The sequence below is a fragment of the Arachis ipaensis genome, chromosome B10 (genome assembly GCF_059453495.1).
Source record: "Arachis ipaensis isolate K30076 ecotype BB chromosome B10, ASM5945349v1, whole genome shotgun sequence".
In the NCBI taxonomy this organism is placed as follows: domain Eukaryota; kingdom Viridiplantae; phylum Streptophyta; class Magnoliopsida; order Fabales; family Fabaceae; genus Arachis; species Arachis ipaensis.
This window is the reverse complement of record NC_142435.1, coordinates 74,877,846-74,897,303: the sequence shown is the minus strand read 5'-3', so window position 1 is coordinate 74,897,303 and position 19,458 is coordinate 74,877,846. Positions and strand designations below refer to the sequence as shown.

At 33.6% G+C, this 19,458-nt stretch overlaps 3 protein-coding genes across 6 annotated transcripts; 2 read left to right on the top strand and 1 right to left on the bottom strand.

The window, feature by feature from the left end:
• Positions 1–286: 286 nt before the first annotated feature.
• Positions 287–3,898, top strand: SCO2 (protein disulfide isomerase). The gene is made up of 3 exons (XM_088508516.1): positions 287–962; positions 1,143–1,269; positions 3,624–3,898. Exons 1-3 carry the CDS (start codon positions 573–575, stop codon positions 3,674–3,676), a joined length of 570 nt encoding a protein of 189 aa, XP_088364642.1. The 5' UTR covers positions 287–572; the 3' UTR covers positions 3,677–3,898.
• Positions 3,899–4,138: 240 nt separating this feature from the next.
• CML30 (Calcium-binding EF-hand family protein) lies at positions 4,139–5,101 on the top strand. Its single transcript, XM_088508521.1, has one exon. The coding sequence runs from the start codon at positions 4,139–4,141 to the stop codon at positions 4,688–4,690; it is 552 nt and encodes a 183-aa protein (XP_088364647.1). The 3' UTR covers positions 4,691–5,101.
• A 4,126-nt stretch (positions 5,102–9,227) lies between these two features.
• Positions 9,228–12,857, bottom strand: LOC107621960 (protein PLANT CADMIUM RESISTANCE 7-like). Of its 4 annotated transcripts, none has more exons than XM_088486975.1 (5): positions 12,581–12,838; positions 12,418–12,489; positions 11,804–12,013; positions 9,698–9,832; positions 9,228–9,446 (listed from the first exon to the last, which is right to left on the bottom strand). In XM_088486975.1, the coding sequence occupies exons 1-4, from the start codon at positions 12,789–12,791 to the stop codon at positions 9,702–9,704; spliced, it is 624 nt and encodes a 207-aa protein (XP_088343101.1). In that variant the 5' UTR covers positions 12,792–12,838; the 3' UTR covers positions 9,228–9,446; positions 9,698–9,701. The 4 variants fall into 4 exon arrangements, 3 of the variants coding, with proteins under 3 accessions (XP_088343101.1, XP_016179398.1, XP_016179396.1); XM_016323910.3 differs by lacking the exon at positions 9,698–9,832 and adding an exon at positions 11,244–11,482 and having other exon boundaries at positions 9,235–9,446; positions 12,581–12,857; XR_002356213.2 differs by lacking the exon at positions 9,698–9,832 and adding an exon at positions 11,244–11,423 and having other exon boundaries at positions 9,238–9,446.
• Between the last annotated feature and the right edge of the window lie 6,601 nt (positions 12,858–19,458).

Below are 19,458 nucleotides of genomic sequence, written 5' to 3'. Positions count from 1 at the left end.
CACATTGTGTGGATGTCTTTATTTTTGTCAATAATTTTTAGGATAATTCTAATTTTGTTGATCTTTTAGTGCTGAAAATCTAAGACATCATGTCTTGAAAATGACGTGTTGATTTCGAATTAATTTTGAGAAATGCAAATAAAGTGAGACATCGTGACAAAAATAACAATGAAAATTCATTGAAATTCTCATTATCTTAAAAAGAATTTGAGAGTAATATTTAATAGAACGGTTTGCTTTTTAAGCCGTTCCTTATTTTTTGTTTTTTCTTTCTTCTTGTTATGTTGTTGTCTTGTTGATTTTCAGTCACCAAAATAAAATGTGTGAATCATAGTGCACAGCATGATAGCATCCGATGGGTAAAATTTCACACGTGGCTCCTCCAATATTTTGAAGCAACCTTGTACTCTTAGTAGTCTAGTAGAACGGTAGAAGAAGTAGATTCGGTAAACCCATTGGCTCCGTTCAATATATCTTATACTTCTTCAATCACTTCCTCATTACCAGAATTCAAATGCTCTCAACAACCCCCTCCTCGTCTCTTTGACTTTGACTTTCTGCTACTCCTTCGAATGTTCTCCACCAACAGCAACGCAACCTCTCTCTTCTTACCTTCTTCAAACCCTACATCCATCTTCCGAGCTCGCGCCTCCGCCGGAGACCTCTCCTTTCCTCGCTTCTTTCACTCCCTCGCTTCCGCCGCCGCCGTTGCCGGCGGTCTAGGAGCAGCTGGCGGAGGAGGAGCCTCCGACGAAGTCACTGGCGGAGCAGCAGCGAGGCGCGGTGGCGGGAACGAGGGGAAGATGAAACTGAAGGCGAAGGAAAAGAAGTGGTCTCGGAATAGAGAGAGTTATTTGTGGGACAACACTGACCCTCTCCCTCTTCCCATGACTTACCCTGATTCCTCCCCTGTTTCCCCCGATGAAATCGATAAGCGCCTTCAATGCGATCCCAATCTTGAGGTCGTCTTCTTCTTCATTCTCGAAATTCTGTGTTTTTTAGCTGTAATTTAGGGTAAATTCGACTTCATTTCGAGTAATTTTACCTAACTGCACTAAAGAATTCAGTTTCTTAATTCATTCTTTGTCGCTCAAAATCGGATATTGATTTGATTTTATTATGATTGTTCTTGTTGTGTTTAGGATTGTAAAGAGGTGGTTTATGAATGGACTGGGAAGTGCAGAAGTTGCCAAGGTTCAGGATATGTAAGCTACTATAACAAAAGAGGGAAAGAGGTTACCTGCAAATGCATTCCTTGCATGGGAATTGGTAATGCTATTGTTCAACATTGCCATCTCCATACCTTCTTAATGTTTCCATTTTGTGACTAGTAGTTGTATGAGGGAATGTTTGAGAGGGCTGAGATTTATAATTTTAGGTAGGTTTTTACTATATTGAATGTCATGGAATCATTTTGAGTGGAATGAAACGTGGAGTTGCTTCAAGCTTCCATTGCGTTGTGGGATGGGAACCTTTTTTGGTAGTTATTTACTTCCAGTTCCCAAATCCAAGTTCAATCCCATTCCAGTCATTTCACCCAAATTAATTCTGTCAAACAGTATATCATTCCATCCTATATTATAAAATATGCAAATAATGAAGCTTAATTCCATTGGATTCCACTTTGTGCTGCCACTTTCCATCTTTCAAAACATAGCCTAGGTCAATGCAACATAAATAATATCACAAAGAGGGTGATTAAACTCTTCAGGTCATATCAACATTGGTTAGGGAATTTTTATTTTTTAATAATATATTAGATAAATCTAAATCAATCCCAAACCCACCTAATGCCCACATTGTGCTTTTCTGGATAAAGACCTTGTAGTCATTGTTATTCTGCTACAGCTTCTCAAGCTGCTTAAGTTTCTTTAGGGAAAACAAAGGGAGAAAAGAGTGGGAAGGGGGGTTTTTGCAGAACTCGATTTCGAGTTTCAACAATTTATCTACTGTATGCTATCTATTTATTTAGTGGCTTCAATCAAATGCTAGTTAGGTTTTGTTTTGAACAGGTTCATTTTCTTGTTACATGGAATTCTTAGGTTTAGGCGCCCGTTTCTATGAGTGCCTTGTGTATTCATGACTCGTGATGCTTGATTTATTTTTCCTATTTGTAATGGTCATTAATTGTTACTTGTGCAACAACTTTCTGTATTAAAATTTAGATTTGTGTCATCTTAACCTTTTTCAGTATAGAAAAGTGGTAGAAGAGTGGTTACTAAAATTTGAGGAAAAAATATCGAAGTATTTAAATTTAAAAGAAGATTTTTCACATGATATAAGTTTATCTCTTAGATATGTAATACTGTTTTCTAGTGAACATTTTAAATTACAACATGTAGCATGGAGAGAAAGTTTCACTATTTCTCCTTCGGAATTGAAAGCACCTTGATTTAATATACTGCATACTATCCATATGTGTTATGTCACATGAAATGTGGGTCTCAAGAAGCCATTTTTGTTTAGTTTAAACTTTATATCAGATTTAAAACTCTGTCACGTCTTTAGTAAGTTGCTCTATTTGTGATCAAATAACCTCCTAATATTTGTATGAAAGAAGATCTGTGAGTTGTTCATTTAACTCATCGATGAGTTGGGACAAAATTATTCTGCTTCTAAAGTAGATTATTTCCGCTTACATTCCATGCAGTTTTTGCTGGATATCTCTATGTGGTGTGTAAACTGCTAATTGATAGTGCGAATGGCATTTGTGTAGTTCTATTAATATGATTCATGTCATTTTAATATGGTTTCATAAAATCTGTACTTTTTAAGACTTGTAACATAAGAGTTTGTCCCCACGCCGCCACAATGACAATTTTTGTTGACTAAATTTTGTGGGATATGTGAAAAGTGTACTTGACTGTTTTCTTTTTATGTGTAAAGTGAACACGTAGAGTCTTTCCTTCTTAATGGTTGCAGACTTCTCTTCTTAAATTCTCAGTTTCTCACTTTACAAGCAATGTCATTTTGAGGATCCAAATCCAAACTATAAGGAAATAGGGAGCATCCTAAATGACATCTTGTTTAATCATCACTTTAGAAGAGCAATTGGACCTGGATTTTTATAGGATGCACTCACAATGGAAATTCTTGATAGAGTAGTTAGCTTCTGACTTCTCCTTCTACAAGCATACCTACTTTAGAGTATTCAAATGCAATATTATGTTGAATCATGTGATGCTTCATATTTTTATTTTGCATAGCACTATTATAGTGTTATGTGTAAATTGTATTAGAATTTGGTGGCTTTTGGCTTTGGTTTTGTGAGCTTTTTTTTAAACACATACATATTAATTATAGAAAAAAAAAAAGGGGGGAAAGGAAAAGATGTAATAGGGAGAAGGAAAGACTCAAGTGGTACACATTCAATGGTACTGATCAAGGAACTTGTCCTGATTCAGGATGACTTTAATATATATATTTTTTCATGTCATTATTATTGGCTGTATTTTCCTTTGATGGACATGTATGATGTTTCAAATTAAGGAAAAATCTTGGGTGGCCTAACTTTGTGTCAACTTTCTGAAATTCCTTCTGCTATGTATTCTTCACTTTTGCTCAAATTTCTGGTTTTATGATTAGTCAACTTGGTGTCACTCGTCCACGTATTTCTTTTGCAGGATATGTGCAGAAGATAACAGCTCGCAAGGACATCGACGTGATGGAGGATTAGGATAATGGAAAGCCCCCATGATGACACAGCTTTTTTTAACCTTTTAGTTTTTTCTCCTTCGGAAATTATACTGTATTCAATCTTGATGAGCAATATTCTTCTAAACTATGGGTCAAAATATTCATGTAAATCAACATTGGTTAGATTGAAAAATCTCCGTAAAGGAATATATAACAAGAGCACACTTGGTTCTTTTTGAGGGAATGTATTCTTTTCCATAAACTGTGTGCCTATCTTTTAACACGCCATATTCTTTTCATATTTTGGACCCCTACATCTCCTTTTGGCATCTTTAGTTTCGTGGTCATCTGCATATTGTTTAGGAATAACCTATAGTAAAAGATTGGCATGATGAGATGTCTAACCAACTTTTTCTCTCTCTGCCTAGTATAAAAGGCAATGTTCCTCTATTACATGCCATATCACAGCTGAGAAAGCAAGCAATTCCACTGTAATAGAAAAATGTCAACAAGCTTTCTTGATTTCCAATACAGCCTCTCAAAGAGGAAGTACCTGAGGAAGCCGTCGCGGATGTTCTCGAGGGACAAACAGAACTCGGGTTTGAAGGCTGTTTTCCAGCCTAATGTAGATGAGATGAAGCAGGTGTTTGACAAATTTGATTCCAACAGAGATGGGAAAATTTCTCAGCAGGAGTACAAGGCCACCCTGAGATCTCTGGGCATGGAGAACACGGTTCAAGAGGTGCCAAATATTTTCCGGGTGGTCGATCTGGATGGAGATGGATACATCAACTTCAAGGAGTTCATGGAGGCTCAGAAGATGGGTGGTGGGGTTAGGACGATTGATATACAGAGCGCATTCCGGACATTCGACAAGAATGGTGATGGGAAGATAAGTGCAGAAGAAATTCAAGAGATGCTGAGGAGGCTGGGAGAAAGGTGCAGCCTTCAAGACTGCCAGAAGATGGTGAAAGCGGTGGACACTGATGGAGATGGCATGGTCAACATGGACGAGTTCATGACCATGATGACTCAGTGTAGGAGAGTTGCTTAGATGCTTATGGTTATCATGTCTTGAGGTTCATGTTAGGAGCACTCAATAAAAACCATATGCCTTTGTGTGTGCATGTTTATGTACAAAAAATAAAGCTGGACCTAAGTGTTTGCAGTATGGTACAATTACACACATGTATAGATTGTTGAAGGTAAATGAACACATTAAAAGTCTGAAAAAAGCCGACGCAAGTTAATACAGATAGATGAGGATATGTGTTTTTTTAACCATTTTTCTTGGGTTTAATACTCACTGAAAGATGGGAATGGAGCTTACTTATTTGAGAGGGTTATTCACTTTGTACTTCTGTAATATCTGAGGGATTAGTCATTAGGCTTCCAGCCTGATGAATACCTGGTGGAAACAAAAAAAGGTCCAAAAAAAAAATAGAGGTTTGGTTTATCCCCAAAATCACTATAAGAAGTATTGCATACTTGCAAATGATAACTTTTCTCAAAAAGTCAATGATATCTATCTACTAAGAATGTTCTAACTTCTAGAATTTCAATATATTTGTGAGGGAAAATTAGACACTAATCTCTAAGTTATTTGGTTTACTTGTTAAGAAATCCAATATCCTTATTTTCTGTAACAAATGAACATATTTCCGTACACACATACGTAAATAAAAACTCATTGGGAATTTAAAAACTTATTTGTTTGGGCTAAATTTTAATTTATTCCTTAGCATTTCAAATACCTTATTTTAGTCTCAAAAAGTTTTAAAGTTTAATGTTGTTTTACTGTTAAATTTAACACAAATAATTAATATATTAAAAAGCCAATAAGACGTTTGATTTTAGTTCGTAAATAAAACTGATCTATCAACGATTACTAATATAAAAACTTTTCATTGAATTCTAGAGCATCAGAAAGAGGAGGAGAAGAAAAAGAGTTACAAAAAAATTTTGGTTATGTTTCTCTAATACACGGAGATAAGAAGGTATGACTTAATTAAACTTTGTTGATGTTCACGTTACTCATTCATTAATTATTCGTGTCAAATTGAACAATTATTCTAAATATTAAAAATTAAAATAATACTTTATTCAAAAATAAATTATATATCTGACAGTAAATTATAAAAGATAAAATTTATTTATTTTTTCTTTAAAAAAATGTAACATATAATGTTTCCTTTGTATGATTTCTTGAGAAGATAAATTTGTAAAAAGAACAATAATATATAAATATAAAAAATTAACCATTATATATTTATATATAATTTTTTTAGCAAAATAATTGTCCATCAAATTTTTATAAATAAAAATAACTAATTTTATATTTTATATTTTTATCTATATTTTGCTTGTAAATATCAATCTAAATAATTTAATTATATTATTTACGAGATGATGATTATTCTATGCAGTATAGTTGTTTCCAGAAGCACATTCATCTTTAGGTGTGAAAGTGCATCAGGCTACTCGATATGAGTTTATGGCTTGGCTTCTTTTAGGTTTCGGCACAGCCGCACAGCTAGTCTTTTTTTTTATTTAGGAGGCCAAACTTTAACTTTCTTTTTGAAAAGTTTATTAGTTAAAAAAGTCAAGCCATAGATTTAAAAAAAATCTACAAACTCCTTGAATTGATTCGTCAAAATATTTTTTTGTAAAAATAAATTATTATTAGTTTAGACTTTTAACTATTTACTCATATTAAATATAAAATAAAATAAAAAAAATAAATAGTCAAAATTATAATTTTTTTCAAAAAAATATTTATGATTATTGATTGTAAATATAGTTAAGATATATGATTAATAATTGATATATAAATGAATTATACTTTATAAATTATGAATTATAAATTTAAATTGCATTTAATATCAATTTATATTTTTTAAATTATTATTTTGAGTTATAATTCACAAAATAAATTTTTTAAATAAGTTCATAGACTGCCATTTTGTGGGACTTTTAAATAAATCAGACTTAAACTTAAAAAAAAAAGGTTAAATTTAAACCATCTATTTACAATATATCCACACCATTTCCATCCATGCACACGTTGGAAGCTTCCCATCAACCATTCTTAGAAAAAAGCAAGATGCATCTCTATCTTTTCTCCTTTTTGGTTACTGCTAATATTGTTCTATTCTCATCTTGTAAAATTCTGTTTGCCCTTCGCTCTTTTTTCGGTGGAGACATATATACTCACCACTAGCTACAGATAAGTCATTCATTTCAAGCTTTCAGTAAAGAAATCAACTAAATTCGTTGTGTAAAAGTTAAACATAATCATCTTGAACATGAAACTTACTCCAAAAATATCAACTTTGCTAAATTAGGTAGTTCCGTAGCTGAGATAAATGGTCAATTAGATACGTCAAACGCTATATTATTCTATATAAAAAAGTATAATGACTATCATTTTTATTAAAATTTGGTCAGTATTTAATCAGTAAAAAAATAAATAATCTCACACTATTAAATGTAATATCACACTATTAAAAATACTAATACTCTTCTTTTATATATATATCAGATCGGTTAAAATTAAATTTAAAATTTCACTCATAAATCGTTTTTATTTGTCTGAAGAATAAAGTATTTTTTACAATTTAAAAATTCTTAATCCATCATCAATTATCCAAATAACTGGTCTAATAGTCAAAGATCAATTAAATATTTTTAAATTGTAAAAAGATATTTTATCTTTTGGATAAATAGTCTGTAAATAACATATTTTATTTTTAATTTTTAGTTAATGAACGGAAAATATTCAAATAATCGATAATCAATAACTATCTATCAAATTTAGGGAAAGTTACTAAAATAAAATATTTGGGTTTTAAATTTAACGAAATACAACTTTTGCAAATTGTATACGAAAATATAACTTTTCACTAAACTATGTAAACTGCGAGAAGGGTCTTACCGTTTCAAAATAAACATAAACTGCTAATGAGATTTTGCGGATTACGTTGAGGAGCAAATTGGCCAAAAACCGTTGTAAGGGTCTCGCGATTTCTGTTTACAATGGAAACATGCATAAACTGCGACAGGGTCAGCGGTTTATGCTCAGGGTCCTAATCTCATCAATTCATCACCAAGTCCATGGAAAAACTGATAAGGAAAGGCGGCCGCTGCCAGAGGTTAAAAAATATAGTCCCCAAATGGCTGGATATAGTGAGGAGTAACAGTGTACTGAGAAGGAGACCATGAGTTCACCGATTCCAGCATGTGGTATTCATTACCAGCCTGAAAATTATTGCTGTCATTGATGGTGTTTGCAGAAGCACCATGTGTGTAAGGGTAGCCAGCATATTCAACCATAATTATCTTTCTAGCATCTTTTAACGTTGTATCTTTTCACCTTAGCATTTTCTATCTTTGCTTAGCAAGCATTTAGGACTCCTTCGATATCGTGCTCAATAACTCTCTTTTATTAATATGAAATTTTTTAATTTTATTATTGGAGAAATTAATTTCGATTTTTCATAAAATATAGGTGATTTTACTATATTGTATTGACAAATAAACTGTTTTGATTCAATACTATAGTTTAAAGACTCATTATATAAATTTAAAGTTAAAATTTGGTTACCTATATTGGTAGAATATAGACATTTAAAAAACAAAAAATATTTAGAAAATAATAAAAATCGAGTTAAAATAGTTTAAAATTTTTATTTTGTTTTTTTAATTATTAATAAAATAAATAAAAATTTATAAATATATAATTTTAAATATTATATATATAAAATTATAGATGTTAAATCAAATAAAATAATATTATTATTTCTTTAGCATTACTTATAAAAAATACGTATAAGTATAATAGAAATAGTGGAGTCATAAATTAACTAAAATTAAATGAATTTTGAAAAAATTGATACCTAAATTATTTTTTTATTAGTTTAATATTAATAGTAATTAATTATAACTGGAGTATATAAAATTAACCACTAAATATTTTTTTATATAAAACACAAACACACATTTTAATAATATTCTCCTATCTGAATGGAGTAGTTAAGGACGTCCCTGAGTTGTGGTGAGCCAAATTCCAGTAGTAATATTCTGAGAATAACCTTTCTCTCTATAATGACAGTAATATTTAAAAGTAATATCTTCGGAATAACTATGGGTTGTTGAAATTACGGCTGAGGCTGAGACTGAAGTGGAGGAACGGCTGCCGTTAGAGATGTTTGATCCATTTATGGTTGCTATTGGGTGAAACATGTGGTTCAGTGGCAAAAGAACTCGAAGCATTTGTGTTGTTCTGGTTTTGATGAATTGGATCTTGAAACTATTACGTAAAAATATTTGTCCTGTCGCAATTTATGGACGTTTTCATTATACACAGAAATTGCGAGATTCCTACCGCAAATTTTTGGCCAATTTACTCATCAACGTAACCCGCTAAATCCATCAGCGGTTTATATTTATTTTAAAACCGTAAAACCTCTTTCGCAGTTTACTAAAAAATTACATTTTCGTATACAATTTATTTATTTTGGTAACTTATCCTAAAATTTAATTTAAAACTCAAATTATCTCCTTTTTGCTTTTGAATTTTGATAACCAAAAGTGCACAAGCTCAAACTAACCAAGCTGCAAAAGTATTTAGTATAGATAGAGCCAGCAGTTGAAAACACCATCAACTATATGCGTGCTCAATGGTGGTAGCTAAAAATATTAAAATAAAACTCCGATCCTAATAGATTTCATTTTTCAATTTCATCTTGTCATGGTTGGTGAAACTGATGGAGGTACTGTAATTCCTTGTCTTGCAGCATTGGCTTCCCACCCTATGACCAATTCATTGTTAGAAAGTAAAAACGTGATATAAGATTCAATGATCAGAGCATGTAACCACAAAATGTCAAAATGAGACTCGAGGGCCAGTTTAGTTTTCGTTTTCAAAATTTTCAATATTTTTGTTAACAGAATTATCATACTAAATAATCAATTAGGTATCAACCAACTTAAATAATTTTTTAAATTTATTAAAAAATAGAATTATAAATTTTTAAAAATAAGATTTTAAACTTTGAATTACTTCGTCAACGTGAAGCCCCATCTCCTCCCCTCATAGCGATGCCAATTAAGCCCCATCTTATCCTCTCATCGCGTCGTCGATACCTTGTTTTTAATTGTCTGTTGCGCTGTCTCTGTACCCTCCACCGCAACTCTTCTATGCACCGTGCGGAGCCCACATGCATTGAAATATCCCAAATTTAACGAAAAGAGAAAGTATTGGGAACCAATACTAATTATGTACGATGTGTACAATGGATTAAAAAAAGATAAAATTACAATTAAAAATTAGATCATTAATTATTTAATTTCAAATTTTAAAATTTGAAAAATTAGGATTAATATTTAAACCCATTCATACTACGTATGGTTATTTCTAATCTTACCGTAACTTCCAATACACGTTCAAAACTCACCGTCATCTTCTCCGGTTCTCACCTCGTGTCACTGAATTCCTCGCCGGCCATACCGACGCCGTCGCATCCTCCCACCGACACCGTCCTCACCTCCATTGGTCAGCTCGACACGCCTCGTCCTTCGACACTCAGTCTAACGTTGCTGCCACTTTTTCGCGTGCCTCTCTTCCGAACCGGCTTCACTTTCCCCCATTCCTTCAAGCCTCTTCTCATTGATAATACCACCATGCTCTTCTTCTTCGGATCCAAGCATGGTTAGCTTCTTTCAGATTTGAGCCCTATGCTTCACAATAGTGTCGCTTTCGTCATGCCTAGTCCTTCAAAATTATGTTTTACCACAATAGTTGTTTCTTCTGTTTATTCATCATCTTCTTCTATTTTAATAGTCAATTTAGGATGGTTATTTTAGTAGGTATATGGATGGTTATTTTAATTTTTATATAGATGATTATTTTAATTAGATTGTGTTTAGTTATATATAATTAAAATATGTTAGATGTTCAATTAATTAGATATGCGGATGATTATTTTTATCCTTAAGTGGATGGTTATTTTTACTAAGGATGAGTGCCGTGTGGCAAGCCAAATAGCGACGGTGAAATGAGATGATTATTGATGAAGGTGGGGTGGCCGCCAGTTAAAAAAGAAGAGAGTATTGGAGTGAAATGTTTTAGTAAATCAGAATTTCAGATGGTTATTTTTTTGAAATAACTAACTGGATTTTTTAAAAATTTAAAATTTAAAATTTGATGTAAAATAACTGAATGAGAGTTTTTGAATTTATTATTTATTTTTATTGAGTTAAATAACCAACCATTATACACATATTATATGTCAAGATTCCTCATTGACTCCATAGTGAAATTTTAAGAAAAAATATCCAAAATTTAACAAATAAAACATCACAACTTACCAGCAGAAACATTTCAAGTTTTATCAAAGAAATATCACAAGTGTAACAAAAAAAAATCCAAATTTTCGCAAAAAAAAAAAAATCCTCAAAAAATGGTAGTATATTAAAAGAAACATCTAAATCCTTACAAACAGAAACTTCCGTTTATCATAAAAAAATTTCGATCATTAATTACATGTTCCACCCATGAAAAATTTTCAAAGATTTGAGAAAACGATAACGGACACAAGATGCGTTACCTTGGAATCGGCTGCAAACAACTTTTATAGCGCTGCTCATTCTATGCACCAAGAGTAGGGAAGGACGTTGGCGGACGTCCGTTCAAGGTTGGCATCAGGTCGTGCAGTGCAGTAACGCTGCGAAGGAGCTCCCATCATGCGTGTTTTGGATGTCGATTTCAGTGCTAGGCACGGTAGCTCCTGCAATAGAAGATTGACTGTCACTATTGGGTGCGGCGGTATGTCCCCCGACGATGGAGCTAACCGGAAAAGATGAAGTACAACACGGTTGGAGATGAGAGAGGAAGGAGAGATGCGGTTGTTTTTTTAATTTTGAGTAACAGTAGAAAATCAAATTAAGGTTAAGTTTGGATAATGTTATGAGATATTTTTTTTTGTATTGCTGAACTTTTTTGTTACGATTTATATTGTAGTTGGCAGAGTTGACTGTTACCCTAATTAATTTCTTAACTATTTTTTTCTTACGTGAAAGAAAAGTACAACTTTAAGTCAAATCACACAAATAAGAGAAAAGAAAAAAAGAAATTATTGAATATAAGAAGGGATGAATGAAGACTTACCTATGCTCAAGTCAATTCCACGGTTTTTAAGCTCTCTATATTCTTGACAGAGAGCACAAGTTTCACAACAGAAATGAACTAAGCAGTCCATACAAGGTGCCTCTGGCAACTCATATTGTGCCCTCATCTTTGAGCGGTAAAAGCATGAATACAAGCATGGAAACCCAATAAGAGCCAATGCCCCATAAATAGCTCCCTCACATGTGCACGCTGCATATAAAGTTATGAACATACCCTATTTCATTATTCATCCTGCCTCTAATTATGTTTCTCAACAATAGCTTATACTATGTTTAATAATTAATTAGTATCTCATATCAGAAATTTAAGGGGAAAAAAAAGGAGCAAGAGATACCATAAAAAAAAAAACGGGTTATGTATATATGATAAATCAGTTACTAAATCAGTCAAATATATATATATATATATATATATATATATATATATATAAAAACACACATTTAAATACATATAAATATATAATGATTGAATTAATAATTAATTTTTAGTTAATAAAATTATATTTCTAGCCTTTATTTTACAGTTCCTCCTTTTTTTAGTAGATAGAAAATTAGAGACGTACTTTGTGTATGAACTAAAAGAAAGGGTCTTACTTGAAGTTCCTTTACTTACTATCTCTGCTATTTGTCCAAAAGTAATACAAGGGCAGAAGCAAGTGACCACACCTTACAAAAATTAAAAAAACAATGTCAAAATATAAATATATAACTTCAGAATAATGTCAAGAATTCAGATGGTTTCCGTCGAGGCTCTTACAGTTTGCAGGATCATCAAAACAACGGCAGAGACCGGTGGACCAACGCTGCAACCGGAGAGGTCCTCTGATGCCGCCGGTGAGGTATGGAGCAGCATAAGGATGTGATGTACCATAGTTTGGAACTGCCGGCGCTGGTATGACATAACCACCAGGATTATGGCCTTGAATTGCATATGTCTCTGCTTGATCTACTGCTGGGTACATGGACATTGTTAGTACTTAATAATAATACTCTCCCTTCAGAATTTCAGAAAATGAATTAGAATTCGTAATCTTACTCTTGGCTAAGACTAAGAGTACTATAAATAGCCGGGAATTTTCAGAAATAAATAAACAAAATCTTTATTTCCTAAAACAAATAAAATATACTTAAATACCTAATTTTTATGTGTGACAAAATATTGAGTGTGTCATAAATAAATAAAAAGTCAATCATATTAAGTGTATATAAAAACTTAATCACTAAATTAGTCGGTCATATAAAATACATGTTAAATACAAAATATACATTTAAAAATTAAATTAAATATATAAATAAGTCAATCATATTAAGTTAAACAATATATATTTATATATAAGTATATAGAGACCGATTTAGTAAATGATTTTATTGTGCGTATATTATTTTTAATAAAAGATATTTTTTAAAAAAATAAAATACACATTAAATACCTAAATCCTTTTATATTAGGAAATAGAGATTTATTTATTTCTAATTATTTTGGTAAAAATAGCTTGATAAAGAGAAAACATGTCAATTAAATTTGTAACTGATATAGCTAGTTTTGGAATAATATTAATGTTGGATCTGATTAGGTTTTAGTAAAGATTTGAATATCACGGTATTAAAAGTGGGACAGGTTTCTCCGCAACTTAGGAAAACAAATAAATTAAATTAAAAGTTATGACGTTACATAGCACCTTATCCTTCTTACGAAGCTAGTGAGAGGCAAAAATGCTAACTTATTAGAGTTTGTAATTTCGTTGAAAGATTTTACTGGAAAAAATATATAGTCTCTTGACTTGGAATTGCACATGGCCATAGCATGTATTCAAGCAAAAAAATTAAATTAAATTGTTGGTTATGACGTTACATTGCACCTTGAACCTTCTTATTAGTTCTTAGGAAGCTAGTGAGATGGTAACTCATCAGTGTCCGCAACTTCGTTAGAAAGATCTTATGGGGAAAAAGAAATAGACTCTTACTTGGACTTGTGCATGGTCATAGCATGTGTTCAATATTCAAAGCTGAATCTATAATAGTTTATTGTTTCCGCAAATTGGGATGATGTAAGATGAAAAACACGATGGAACCAATGATCAATTTGGTAACAAATAATTGGGTTGTTTCACATGGACATTAGAATTTAATTAAATAACAAGTCAATGGCCCAATGCTCCTCCAAAAGAAAAAAATAAACAAACAAGTCACTGCAAATTGAATCGGGTGGGTATTTCATTACCAACTATATATGTTACAAAAATCCAAATCATGTTATATATATATATGAGAAGTTTGGACAAAAGTATATATAGATTTTCATACTATGAATAGATGTATATTTTAATTTTTTAATGAGTCATCTATACACACCAATATCAAGTATCGTTGTCATTTTTACATTTTCCTCGTCTGGGTAACTTTTTCAGTGGTAGTAATTGTCAGATGACTCTGTACATTATGTGACGTGACCTTTTTGATGATGACACATTGCAAACTAAATGATAAATTATTAAATTTGTTAAATTTGAATAAATTTTTTTTACAAGAAATTTAGAATTTTTGTTATTTTCCTTCCTTCTTTAAAAAGTAGATGTAGATCAAGGGATGTAACTCAGAAATAGCTGCTAGGACTATGTTCGAAGTAAATTTTGGAGAAAGAAAGAAGAGAATGAAAATTCTAAATCACTTGCAAATCTTTTTTTTATTATTAAAATTAAACAAATTTAATAATTTATCATTTAGTTTTTACTGTGTCATCAAAAGGGCCATGTCACACCATGTATAGAGCCACTTCGCAGCCACTATTGCTAAAAAAGTTATCCAGGCGGCAAAAGGATAGAAATGACAACAAAGTTTGATATTAATGTGTATAGATGACTCATTAAAAAATTGGAGTATACATCTGTTTACCGTGTGAAAATCCATGTATACTGTTGTCTATTCTTCCATATATATATATATATATATTGTTCTGACCTGAATGGTCGAGATATAACTTTTCTGCCTTAGATTTCTGCATCGAGCTATTAGGCCTTTGATCTCAAGCTTATGTCTCCAGCAAAGATATGCCTCCGTATGGGAAATGAACAATGTCACAGGAAGACAAGGGGGGAAGTACCTGCAAAAGGCACTTCGAAACTTAAGTCAGTATTGTGTATTCTCAATGTGTACTGTTTGTAAAAAGCGCCTTACCTTCCCTTTTATAGGGTGTAGTATCCGAGGATTACATTTTGGAAGTTTTCCTCCTTTACGAGGAGTCGGATGGGGACTTTTTATTTGGATGACCGTTTTATAGGTATGATGAACCACTATTTTACGATTTATTTTGTACTGAATTGAGTGGATTTTATCAATTATTCATACATTTATTCATATAAATTGCATGGTTTTACAAATCCTTCATAATTTTGTGCTATGATTGAAACATGCTTCTTTGGTTTTAAAATTGCTAATTTTTAATCCTCTCTTATTACCATTCGATGCCGTGATATGTTTGTTAAGTGTTTTCAGGGTTTATAGGGCATGAATGGCTTAGAGCATGGAAAGGAAGCATCCAAAAGTGGAAGGAACATAAGAAATTGAAATTTTCAGAAGCTGGTAGCGACGCGTACGCGTGACCAGGGATTTGTTCATCGACGCGTACGCGTGACGAGCGTCATGTGCCCCAGTAAAGCGAATTCGCTGGGGGCAATTTCTGGGCTACTTTTGACCCAGTTTCAGACCCGAAAATACAGATTAGAGGCTGTAGAGTGAAGCTGGAGGGGGATCATTCACTTCTCATTCATTCACACTTTAGGTTTTAGATGTAGAATTCTAGAGAGAGAGACTCTCTCATCTCTCTAGGTTTTAGGGTTTCTACTCCAATTTCTTCTTAGAGTTAGATTTAATTTCTGTTTTTATTTACAATTCCTTGCAATTTATTGTTCTAGCACCTTTGTTCTTCAATTCTACTTGTTATTTCTTTCACTTTGTTATCCTCATGTTTATGCACACTTGATACTTTGGATCTTTGTTAATGCAATTTATATGTTCATGTTGTTATTGCTTTCTTCAGTTGTCATTGTTAATTTATTTCAATTGGTAGTTGTTAGATTTTACTATTGTTGTAAATTTACCAAGCTTTTATTTTGTGCCTTCCAAGTGTTTGATAAAATTCTTGGGTGGATTTTAATTTAGATTTTTATGTTCTTGACTTGGATTGATTATTAAGAGACTCTTGAGTTATTGGTGCACGAATTGTGAATCACACTTTTCACAACGCGTACCACTAACCAGCAAGTGCACTGGGTCGTCCAAGTAATACCTTACGTGAGTAAGGGTCGAATCCCACAGAGATTGTTGGTTTGAAGCAATCTATGGTTATCTTGTAAATCTTAGTCAGGAAGTCAATTATGTTTATCAATTGAATTGTGAATAACCAGTAGAGCATAAATTAAAAGTTACTTGTTGTGCAGTAATGGAGAATATGTTGGAGTTTTGGAGATGCTTTGTCTTCTGAACCTCTGCTTTCCTCTGTCTTCTTGTTCACGCACGCACGTCCCCCTATGGCAAGCTGTGTGTTGGTGGATCACCGTTGTCAATGGCTACCTTCCATCCTTCCAGTGAAAACTACGCTCACGCGCTCTGTCACAGCACGGCTAATCACTGGTTGGTTCTCGATCCGGTTGGAATAGGATTTAATATCCTTTTGCATCTGTCACTAACGCCCAGCCTTCAGGAGTTTGAAGCTCGTCACAGTCATTCAATCCTTGAATCCTACTTGGAATACCACAGACAAGGTTTAGACTTTCCGGATTCTCATGAATGCCGCCATCAGTTCTAGCTTATACCACGGAGATTCTGATTAAGAGATCTCAGAGATATTCATTCAATCGGATATAGAACGGAGGTGGTTGTCAGGCACACGTTCATGGTTGAGGAAGGTGATGAATGTCACTGATCATCACCTTCATCACAGTTAAGCGCGAATGAACATCTTAGATAGGAACAAGCGTGTTTGAATGGAAAACAGAAATACTTGCATTAATTCATTGAGACACAGCAGAGCTCCTCACCCCCAACAATGGAGTTTAGAGACTCATGCCGTCAAAGAGTACAAAGTTTAGATCTAAAATGTCATGAGATACAAAATAAGTCTCTAAAAGTTGTTTAAATACTAAACTAGTAGCCTAGGTTTACAGAAAATGAGTAAACTATAGCAGATGGTATAGAGATCTACTTCTGGGGCCCACTTGGTGTGTGCTGGGGCTGAGATCTAAGCAATTCACGTGCATAAGGCCATTTGTGGAGTTGAACGCCAGTTTTTGTGCCAGTTTGGGCGTTCAACTCCAGTTTTTGATCCTTTTCTGGCGCTGGACGCCAGAATTGGGCAGAGGACTGGCGTTGAACGCCAATTTACGTCGTCTATTCTTGTGCAAAGTATAGACTATTATATATTTCTGGAAAGCCCTGGATGTCTACTTTCCAACGCAATTGGAAGCACGCCATTTCGAGTTCTGTAGCTCCAGAAAATCCACTTTGAGTGCAGGGAGGTCAGAATCCAACAGCATCAGCAGTCCTTTTTCAGCCTGAATCAGATTTTTGCTCAGCTCCTTCAATTTCAACCAGAAAAATACCTGAAATTACAGAAAAACACACAACTCATAGTAAAGTCCAGAAATATGAACTTTTCCTAAAAACTACTGGAAATAAACTAAAAACTAACTAAAACATACTCAAAACTATATGAAATTATCCCCAAAAAGCGTATAAAATATCCGCTCATCAGTTATCAAAAGTCTTTTGTTGATTGATGATTGAAGATTTCCGGTTAGCTTGAACTTCACCAAAGCTAGTCTTTCACTATGAGTTGACTAGAACTTGTGAACTCAAGTTGATTGTATGCACTTGACCTTCATCCATTGGTTAGAGGTTAATTAAGTGAAGACAATTCACATTTACCATCACAATTGACGATGATAATGAGGATAGGACTTTTAATTCTCTTTCCTTGCTAAGAGCTTTCTTAGTTATTAGTTTATTTTCTCACCATTTTACTTTCCTGTTCCTTATTTCAAAAACCCAAAAAATATACTTTCCCATAACCGATAATAAACTACACTTCCCTGCAATTCCTTGAGAGACGACAGAGGTTTGAATACTTCGGTTAATTTTATTAGTTTTTTATTTGTGACAAACAATCTAACTGTTGATTGAGGTTTAATTGTCGGTTTAGAACTATACTTGCAACGCGACATCTTTGTGAAATTCTTTACCGACATTTTTTCTCCGTCAAGTTTTTGGCGCCGTTGCCGGGGAATTACAAATGTGTGCCTTGTTATTGGTTATTGTGAATATTGTCAATATGTTTGCCTTTTATTTCTTTGTTAGTTGTTGCTAGTTTTAGGAGTCTTTTTTCATTATTTCTTATTAGTTTTTGTTTTTATTTTCTCTTGTTACTATAAATTCTCACCCCTTTGGCTATGAGTTTGGTTCAAATTATGTTGTAGGGAATGGAAGCTACAATGAGAACATGCATCAAGGATGAGACAATCAAAGGTGGGAGGAGCCTCAAGCTTATGGACAATCTTCGTGGTAACAGCCTCCTCCAACATACTATGAGTAAGGGCCATTCCAAGATGCATATCAATCCAATGGCTATGGTGGACCGCCTTGTGACTACCAACAACCACCACCATATGCCTATGAACCCCCTCTTCAACATAGCTTTGAACCACCATACTCACAAGCACCCTACAATCAAACACTTCCATATGACCCTAATCCATATCCACCGTACCAACCATCTTATGAGCCATATGAGCCATACATAGAGCCACCCCAATTCTAACCCAATTACTCCCAAGAACCACCACCTCAATATACACTACCTCTAATGTATGCGAACTTTCAACCACAAGAGGAATTTTCCTTTCCACCATAACCCTCCATAGGAGAATGTCCATATTCATCAATCCAAGAGCAATATGATCCTACTTATGTTAGCGAAGTGGAACAAAAACCAAAGGATCGTCTCAAGGAAGCAATAGATTGACTTCAGGCGACCATCCGTCAAAAGTTAGACTCATGGGATTCATGCCACAAGCAAAACATGTCCACGGAAAATCGTGGAAAAGCAACCGAAGAGAGGAGTTTGAAAGAGATATTGGAATCTCAACTTGAAAACAAGGAACTGGAGTGTGTTGTGCAACAAGTGGAAAAGATGGAGAGTGTTGAACCGCTACATCCTTATCATGATGAACCACCCTCGTACTATGAACCCCTTCTCCCAACCGATGAACCCTCATATCCACTCCAATCTCCAATGGATGACACTCTTGGTGTTCTTCTTCGAGGGCAAAGAGAAGTGTTAGGGACGACACTAGAATTCGCGGCTGCTGTGACCAAGTTAGTAAGTCGATTAGCTTCCCAACATTTGGATACTCAAAGTACCCCCATGGCTACATGTAGAGAATCTAATGAGGAACGTAGCATGAAGGAGAAACTAGGAACTCCGGTGAAAAGTGAGGCATGTGACTTTATGTTGGAACATTTGGAGGAAGCCGTAATTGTTGAAGAGGAAGAAGAAGTGGTTGAAGACTTAGGAGATGCTGAACCTCCATGGGAATCTAGAGTTGTAGAGTATTCCTCCAAGAAGCTTGAAATTAATGTTGA

Coding starts and splice junctions, on each gene's coding strand:
- SCO2 (XM_088508516.1), top strand. CDS start 573: ATGTTCTCCACCAACAGCAACGCAACCTCTCTCTTCTTACCTTCTTCA. Junction 963..1,142: donor AATGCGATCCCAATCTTGAG/GTCGTCTTCTTC, acceptor TGTTGTGTTTAG/GATTGTAAAGAGGTGGTTTA. Junction 1,270..3,623: donor CATTCCTTGCATGGGAATTG/GTAATGCTATTG, acceptor TTTCTTTTGCAG/GATATGTGCAGAAGATAACA.
- CML30 (XM_088508521.1), top strand. CDS start 4,139: ATGTCAACAAGCTTTCTTGATTTCCAATACAGCCTCTCAAAGAGGAAG.
- LOC107621960 (XM_016323910.3), bottom strand. CDS start 12,791: ATGTCCATGTACCCAGCAGTAGATCAAGCAGAGACATATGCAATTCAA. Junction 12,014..12,417: donor AGTAAGTAAAGGAACTTCAA/GTAAGACCCTTT, acceptor CTTTATATGCAG/CGTGCACATGTGAGGGAGCT. Junction 11,483..11,803: donor TGGAATTGACTTGAGCATAG/GTAAGTCTTCAT, acceptor TTTTCCGGTTAG/CTCCATCGTCGGGGGACATA.